This window comes from Cryptomeria japonica, chromosome 10 (genome assembly GCF_030272615.1).
Source record: "Cryptomeria japonica chromosome 10, Sugi_1.0, whole genome shotgun sequence".
Classification (NCBI taxonomy): Eukaryota; Viridiplantae; Streptophyta; class Pinopsida; order Cupressales; family Cupressaceae; genus Cryptomeria; species Cryptomeria japonica.
In genome coordinates this window covers 438,969,876-438,979,346 of record NC_081414.1, presented here as the reverse complement: position 1 = coordinate 438,979,346, position 9,471 = coordinate 438,969,876, and the positions used below count along the sequence as shown (strand labels likewise).

Here is a 9,471-nt window from a genome sequence, read left to right as displayed (position 1 = left end):
CTCAATCCATTTATCTCCTATCCAAGCAATCTCCCCATCCTCCCATCCTTTTACCAAGCCTTGGTTCTCCCTTGTCATTGGTTCCCTTTAATTCTTGTATCCTAACCATCATATCCTATCCAATCCATCAATTCTCCTTTCATCCCTCTAATCCAAAAATCCCCAAAATAGTCCAACCGACTGCAATCAATCCTACTTCATGCAATCCAATCTCGCAATCAAGCTCATCATCCTTAATCAATCCATCATCTTGATCCAAATCAATTGATAATATATTGATCATCTTTAATCGAATCATCATCATGGGATGTATCCTTCCCAAACCCTAGGGTATACATGGTTCTTATCATTACCTTTGTTGTCCTCATCAATCAATCAATCAATTGGCTTTCATCTTGATTAGGGGCAAAATTTTGGTTTGTTTTTGGTTTGTTGTGCATGCTTTCTTTTTTCTTGTGTGTGTTACCATTGTTTGGATTTATCATGGTCTTTGTATCTTATTGCCACAAAGGAATCATGGTCTTCCATATCATGGTGTCATAAGGCACATATTTACTTGACCTATTTGATCACGTACTTGACACATTGTTATCCTGGTTCCTCATACCTTGGTGCATAACTTAAAGTACAATATCAAATCTAGGTTGCTTATAATATTGTAGCATGATTCTCCTCCATTCTACCTCGCATGAACACCTTCATCATCCCTACCCTTTTCCCTTTCATATTTCATCCTATAGTGCTCCTATCCATTTCAAAAGAACGCCCACGTTCTTTGAACACTGCATGTCCTCTTGAGGGGGCATACCACTACCTCCTTGCCATCCTTCTTAAATCTAATAAGTGATTGGGGCATCATGCTATAGTCCTTATCCCTTTATATCGACTATGTTTTGTTCTTCTTTTATATAACATCACTTCATAATGCTATATCAAAGAGGGGCAAAATGTAGACACATAAATTTGTCTATATTACCTGACCATACTTGACCTTATCCCATTCTAGCCAATTAAATAAATATTTATTATTTATTTAATTAATCCTTTAGCTTTACCCCTCACCCTTAATTAAATAAATTTATATTTATTTAATTAAGTTTAACCTTCACCTTTATCCTTCACCATTAATTAATTTAAAATATTTATTTATGCTTAACCTTATCCTACAAAGCCTCCCACTAAATCATTTAATTAATACCTACTTAATTACTTGATTTAGGTTAATTAACCCTCATTACCATTTTTCCTATTTATTAAATTCCATCTCACCTCAATCCTTTCCCACTTAATCCTAGCCTTTGAATCCATATACATGGATCAAGATTTGAACTTTCTATCATGTGACAAGTGTCCCTACTCTCCTCTTACTCAAACATGTGTGAGCATGAAATGTCACCTCATAGATACCCTACCTCTTACACATGTCATAGACATGTCACTTTCCAAGTCAACCTATCTCTTACACATTTCATAGACATGCCACTTTCATAGGCCACCCTATCTCTTACACATGTTATAGACATGTCTCTTTCATGTTCTTCCAAATGTGTGCTCACACATGTGTAAGACCTAGCTCTTATACCTCCACCCTCCTTGTGACACTTGTCACAAGGCTAAGCCTTCAATGCATACAATCACCCTCAATCAATCCTAGCTATCCATTGATCATTGAATCATAGCCATTGATTTTCCCCATAAAAAATCTATAAATTGAGGCATTTGGTCTCATTTTTATCATTCTTCTTCTATCTCACCCTTAAGATGCTATTTTATTCTATCATTCCATCATCATCCCAACATCATGCTTCTAGTTTGAGCAACCATATTTCTCCCAACAACAACATCAAAAAGAGAAAATCAAGTGAATCTTGGGTGTACTCACTTTAGCTCAATCAAGGAGTAATGAAGGTACAAGCTTGTGTATTCACATTAGTTTCTAGTGTTTATGGATTTAGTTAGTTTCATTTTTTCATCATCTTCACTACCCGATGCCTTGCAATGGTTATCACAATATCTCTATATGTAGACACTTTCCATATATGATAAACTACAACCATTGCCACATCATAACCACATGTTAATCAACATAAAATGTTATACCACAATCTTTGAAACTCATTTCATTTCATTGCATTCCATCACATTCCATTGAATGAAGAATACTATAGATAAACTCTTGCCATAGAGATTCTTGTACATGAATATCACCTACATCACAACAATCTATAAGTTATACAACTTAGTCAAATAATTTCACTTTCACAACACCACCACAACACATGCCCACATCATAAATAACATCACAACCCAACACCTAGATATAGCTAAAATTTTACATTTCTCTACAAAACACTAGTATGAACATCAAGAAGTGCAAAGAATATAATTGACATAATACATGATGTGTGCCAAATAATACATTTGACCATACCTGCACAATATAGGACTACATAGTGCATCCTATCCAAACCAAGACCCATTTCTTAAAGAGTAGTTTTCAACTCACATAAGAATGAAGACAATTTATATCACCCATAGCATACACTACCTCAATAGGTAGTATTAGCATGCTTTCCTAAAAAATATACCTTACAACTTCATATTGAAGAATATTCTAGCTCTACTAGTGGAACATGAGTAGTAATACATAAAAAACTAGTGGATCTTATGTTGACAAGAATACTAAGAGCTAGTGTGGTGCAACATGCGTATAGTTAGAAGAGAAAGCTCAATCATTTGGCCAAAAATATCCAATGGGAAAACAACCTCTCAAGTATTAAAATATGAAGTGAAGAAGGATGGTAGGATTCATCATCTGTGACAAGGATAGCCAATTTCTCATACCTCAAACTCTTAAGATCCTAAAGACACTTAGGTGTAGTGGAAGCAAGATAATTTAGTTCCCATCAGGCTAACTTATTGACCACCTAGTATACTCAATTGGTCACAACTCTTAAATAAGTAACTAGCTCACCAAACTATGTTAGGAGATCATAAACACCAATTAGGGATTTTAACCTAGCAAATTAGATAAACATTGTATCATGCAAAAGTATTACTATTAAAAAATCACCAAAAATAGGCTCTACTACTAGAGATGAACCTATAAGTGAACTTTGAGGTTAAAACACTACAAAACTAGGCTCCTCCCTTGAACAATTCCTTATCTAATACAACTTTATCTCTTTGGTGCATTAGGTCTTGCAAATGCATCTACCTAACATGCTCAAGGTCACACAAATGTATCTTGCTAACACACTAAGAAACACAAATGTACTTCAAGGGGCATATGACCTAGAGTACATATTTTTAGAACTTAATAATCCAAATTAATTATTAATGTTTATTTAATTGTTTTGACATAGTCAAAACTGAATACAATTGAAAATGAAAGGTCTCACACATTCTAAAAACACAAATCTTAAAGAAATAACCTACTCATTTTTTACTCTAAAATACTTCAAAAAAGAGTAAATTTTGAATTAACCCTTAAGCTTTGGTCTTATGGAGGAGCTTCGATAACTATTTTTTATGGAGCAAGGAATCCCATTATACTTAAAAAATACTACAAGATTAACAAGTGCCATGTAGTGGCGAGTACTTGCCTTATAATATTGATATAATAGAATAATTGTGAATATAAATTTTATATATTAATATAAAAATATAAGAAAATTAGCATTAATCATAACTAAATAAATCTAGTTAATTATTATAGAATTGATTTAATATTATAATATAACATTGATATAATAAGATAATTATTAACATTAATATTTAAAAATTAAAAAATAATAATTTAGCATTAATAATAAAATTAATAAATCTAATTAATTATTCATTAATTTAATATTTAATAATTAAGAATATATCTCAATAATAAATAATGAATATAATTATATAATAAATTTATTAACATATAATATATATTATATAAATAACAAATATATAAATTTCAATTGATTATTAACAAATTAATATATAGATGAAATTATGAATTATAATTACATAATATTAATAATAATAATTTTTTAAATAAATATAATTATTAATATATTTATTATTTAACAATATAATGTAAATATTGATATTAATCTTATGATGATATTATTATAATAATTGAATTATAATTAAAAAATAGAGGATGGTATTTTTAATAAAAAAAAATAAAAAATATAGACACTCTTACTTATGGGTAAATCATTGAAGTATGCAGTTCTCAAATTAATTGTCACATAACAGCATAAAAAACAGAAGTGCCCACGAAATTAGCAAGCCTCCGAAAAATTCGTCTATAACAAGTAAAACTATATTGTCTAATGGTTGATAAGAAAAATAATTTTTCTAATTTGTAAACTTAAAAAATATGCATGTAGACTTTAAGAAAAGTAACAAAGTTTAAAAAAATAAAAAAATACTTGTTTACAATTGGTAAAAAAAATTCATTACAATAGTATTGCCTAACTGCAAGTACTAATAAGAATCTTTTCTTGTAGTAGTACACTATTAATGAGACTCTCTTCTATTTATTACAAGATTGATGCATTAGGGTAGGATTAAAAATCTCCCACCAACTTAAAATTTTTTCTCTCGCACCAATCATTTTATATTTATACATTTGATTAAATTGAATAATACAAAATAATTAATTTTATGAAATCACCACCTTTCCTGAATTTTGAAGCTTTAACTTTGAAACTTAAAACCTGTTCTACAAAATTTATGAAACTACCGACTCTAAAATGCTCCTCAAAATCTTAACATCAGCCACTGAATATTTAGGAAATCCCATCTATAAGACCGCAGCCTAACATCCCCTATGCAAAGACTAAACTCGTCAGTGCGCGGCAAACTCCTTTATATAGATGTCCATTGCGGTTTAGTGACTGAAGAAAAAAAGATGGCGAAGGGACTGGTGTACAAGGTGAAATCATGGAGGACAGAGGAGGGAGCGACTGTTTATTCAGTATTTTCGTGCGCAGATGACGTGGAGCACCGACGACACCGTAGGAATCCATTTCACGTGAAATATCTCCAAGCTGTCCTCTCCACATTTGAATCGGTAACCACATCTATTCTCTGCCAAACACTTTTAACCTCAAACTCGTTAATTATACTAAGTTGCCCCCAAAATATTTATATGTGCTGCATAACTTTGCTCATCTGAAGGCTTTATTTCTTCTTGCCTTTCTTGAGCTTTTGGCCTTTTCGAGTATTATCCAGGATTTCCGTTTCACAGCATATCTGCTCACGTAATTGGTAATAGCTGGTTATGGTTTTAGATTTGATGGGGAAAAATTTAAATAATCAAATTCAGAAATATAGCAAGCTAAATGTATTTCATTGTCTACAAGTTTAGATCTATACGGAATCATGATCCTTTATTTTGCGCCAATCGTAACATCAACGCCTGTACCATATAGCCTTAGAAAAAATAAGGCACTGCTCAAAATTTTAGGAGTTCTTTTTAGGCAAACCGTTCTATAATTTGTTTCTGTTTATTTAAAATAGTTATTTATATATTTTTTTACTTATTAAATTGTAGAGGTAAAATTTAAGAGGAAATATAAAAAGAAAGGAAAGAGAAAATGCACTAGAGAATAAATTCGTGGTTTGACAGCACCTATATAATTTCAGACTACTCTCCATCACTATTTTGAGAAAAATTTCCAAATCATGCATTAATTAAAAAATTACATTGGACCACCTCAGCTCAATATATTAAGCAGTAATCAGCTGCATAAGTTACTTATAATCGGACAAAGAGAAAAATATTTTGAGAAAAAAGATTAGAGAAATGTGTTGTCTAGATTCGAATTTTTTTTTGTTAGGTACCGATTTTCGAGTCAAATGGAGGTTACCTTCATCATCCGGGTTTTAAACTTCATTACAGGTTGTTGATTTGCATATATAACAGTTTTGGCAAGTTCTCAGAGCAGTAAACAGCAATCAGCGGAAGTATGTTAATGAATATTTTACCCAAAATCAGTCCAAATGTGAATAATTAGCTAAGGCGGTGAAGAATGCCTCTGGGAAAGGATAATCAAGTTTTGTTCAAAACATAATGCTTTATCAGTTCCCGGATCGTGCCGCTTTAAGGGTGAATTCAATAATTTAAGCATTTCAAAACAGGAATGACGAGATTTCCCCCTGCGCCTCTCTGAATAGAGGTCCTATGCTTGAATTGTGAGTTCAAAAAATATGTTCAACGAATATATTACACAAAATCCATCCGAATGTCAAGAATGAGCTAAGGCGGTGACGAGTGCCTCTGTGAAAGGACTATCAAGTTTCGTCCCGAACAAAATGTTCAATCAATTGCCTGCTGCATGCCGCTTTAAGGCTGGGTTCAAATAGTTTCAAGTTGTCAAAACAGGAATGACAAGCTTTCCAGCGCGCGTCTTCCTAACAAAATCAAATAATTTGTGTATCTTGTTTCTACAGGTTTATGGAATTCTTTCTTTGAAAATGTCATGAAGAGAGAAAGTGAAGTGTGGTGGTTGCATATGGATTTCTGCCACCTTTCGCTTCACTCAATCTATTTTCCCTGTCTTTCAATACATTGTTTAATGTATGAATGCAATATATGATCAAAATATGTGCTTGTAAACGCTCTCCACCATCATATCAGTCAATTTACACACACGTGCTGATCAGCTGTACAACATTTGAGGCCTCAATACTTTCTATGGCTTCTTTCAAAATGCCAAATTAGAAATTTACATCCTTATATTTCCTTGGACAATCCACAACTTTAAGAAAATAAGACCTAGACAGACATGTGAGTTATGATATTAATGAGTGGTCAATGTCTAATATTGCTCTACCCATCCATCACAATAGAACAATCCATTCTGATCCAAGTTTGCCCCATATTCTCCATTAACAAACAACCTTGGAATATTTTGTCTAGGTGGATCATGCGTAGTTTATGATCTCTAGAGGGGACAAATGAGGGACCAATAGAGGCTGCATCTTTGATCGTTTGTTTGAAGTAAGAGGAACACACTATATGAAATGGGATGGCACGGGCATAATTTTTTTGGCAATGGAAGTGTCTTTTGCATTTTGTGTTTGAACTTTGAGGCATACTTGCAATTGTCCTTAGCTTCTCATTACCTTTAATCTTCCTCTTTTCACTTGTGGCAAAATCATTACTATTACTGCCAACCATGGATGGCATAGGCATAGATGTTTGTCTAGAAGAATGTGTTGACAACTTGACATTGTCACACCGTTAGACCTTATTTCCATCTTCGGATGCAATCTATGAGCCTCTATCTTCTCATCCTTATTTATGTTTGGACAAACCTTAACTCATGATTTGTGAAACTCAAGAATGAGACCATACTCTTGTGTAACTCCCTCTAAAATCTCTTACAAATATGATGCAACCACACCCTGCTCCCTCCGCTCCTCCCGCCCCTGAATTTTTCTTTTTATTTAGTGTCAATGGGTGTCACAAGTTGGAGAAGAGGTTTTCTTGAGTTTAAAAGGCCCTTTGAAGAAAGGTTTCAAGGCAATGGAGGGGCACTCAAATGGATTTGGTGGTTGTTCTTCTCCACCCCCAACCCTTCCACATTTTGATGAGGTTGAAACTCTTAAATTTATTTCACTTTCTTCCACTTCATTGTCACTACTGTCATTGTCATTGCTGCTCATGTTGGCTTGTGATATATAATGCAAGTTTAAACTGAAAAATGAAATAAATAAAATTTCTTACTTTAAACTTGGAAAAAAATTTGAAAAATAAAATAAAATGATAGAATGATTTACCTCTTTCAATATTTTGTTGTCTCACTACCAATGATGCCCTAGATTCAACTTTTCTTTTAGTTGCTCTCCATACACTGCTAAACTTTTTTTCTTCAAACACTAGGTATCGCAATATTTTTGGACAAATAGAAAATGTAGTTGCAAGTGAAATGAGGTGGTTTTTCCTCATCAATAAGTAGCACTGGGGTATTTTTTTGCAGCACAGGGTTTTCTTTTTCTCTTTTTTTTGTTGCTATTTATTAGGGATGGTTCGTTGTCCTCTTTTGTTCCCCCCCCCCCCCCGTGTTTTCAAAAAATTGGGGATGGTCCGATGACATCCCCTTAGCGTCCCTCCATCCTTGGAACATTCCAGAAATGGGGATTCCTGGATTCCTCAAAAAATGCTAGGGATGTGTCCTTGGGTTTCCATGCTTCAAAATATTGGACTTGGCCCTTGCCATGGCATCTATGAACAAGTTCCATGGCGCTTGCAAGAAAAAACATATAAATTGGCTGAAATAGAGTATTTTGTTCACACATTTTATTAAAATTATAACGTATATTTGCTGCTAAAAATATTTGTTGATAATCAAGATTGCAATGATTACAAATATATTAAAAAATGGTCAAGTTGCTAAAATATCCAATGCTGTTGCAGACCTTTTGGTTGAGGCGTTGATGCAATCTCAAATATAAAGTTGCTCTTTAGAAACCAAAGGGTTTTTCATCATTTGATCTCTAAATCCAACTGTTTTCATTTGTAGTTGAATACAAGTGCTTGAACTAAGTTTGAGGTTTATTGATGTGATAATGAAGGATGATTGAAATTGGCCCTCTTATATAGGAGTTGAAAACCTAGTCTAGGCCCAAATATGCTGAGATCCGTTTCAAAGTTTCCTACCATTTTACATTCAAATTTCGATCCATTAAGCATCCTTGGTCAGCCTTGAGGATTGGTGAGTTTCTTTATTCGAATGGCTGGGTTCCATGGAAAAGCATGTCAACAGGCAGGGGTTTTGGGAGATGCTTACTATAGAATGAGCAGATAATAATTTGTAGGCGCAGTGTTGGGGGTTCAGAAGATGGGATTCTTTTGTTCCAAGATGCAATACAGTGGGTGTCATGAGATTCCCATGTCAATAGGAGCAATTGGACAGGGATTCAGGGATAGGGATGCCCTTTTGACACTTCTGTACAGGTAGACTATCATTGACAACCTTGAAATTCTAAAGAGGAATGTGAGTGTAGAAGCGGGGATCAGGGCATTAAGGTGCTAGGTGAGTAAGAAGACAGAAGTCTATGCCAACATGGGAAGGTTTGAAATCCCCCCATGCTAGGAAAATGACTTAGGTCCCCTCATACGCAGGATTAATGGCATTACAAAATACAGAATTACTTTATCTTATAAGTCATAACCAAAATAATTGTCAAGCAGGGATTACATTTTTGACCTTGTTATTGTCTGCAAAGTATGTTCCATAATAGGAAGAGGATAATTGCCAAGCAGGGATTGCATTTCTGACCTTGTTATTGTCTGCAAAGTATGTTCCATAATAGGAAGAGGATAATTGCCAAGCAGGGATTACATTTCTGACCTTGTTGTTGTCTGCTAAGTATGTTCCATAATAGGAAGAGGATTAAAATCATTTAATGAAGCTTCATTCAAATTTATTTTTACTAATTGGAACAATGTTAGATATCCAAATAGTAAGGTGA

General features: G+C 33.5%; 1 protein-coding gene across 4 annotated transcripts in view; it reads left to right on the top strand.

Annotated features, from left to right (window-relative positions):
* Positions 1–4,706: 4,706 nt before the first annotated feature.
* LOC131067554 (uncharacterized) overlaps positions 4,707–9,471 on the top strand; it is a 207,378-nt gene continuing 202,613 nt past the window's right edge. For 3 of the 4 annotated variants that reach the window (XM_058002628.2, XM_058002627.2, XM_058002626.2), the window contains exon 1: positions 4,709–5,062. Coding sequence is in view for 3 of the 4 variants with exons in the window: in XM_058002627.2 (XP_057858610.2) it covers positions 4,820–5,062 (243 nt within the window). In the remaining variant the exon portion in view is untranslated. Of the gene's footprint in view, positions 5,063–9,471 lie in introns of all 4 variants that reach the window. The other variant, XM_058002629.2, reaches the window with a different exon arrangement.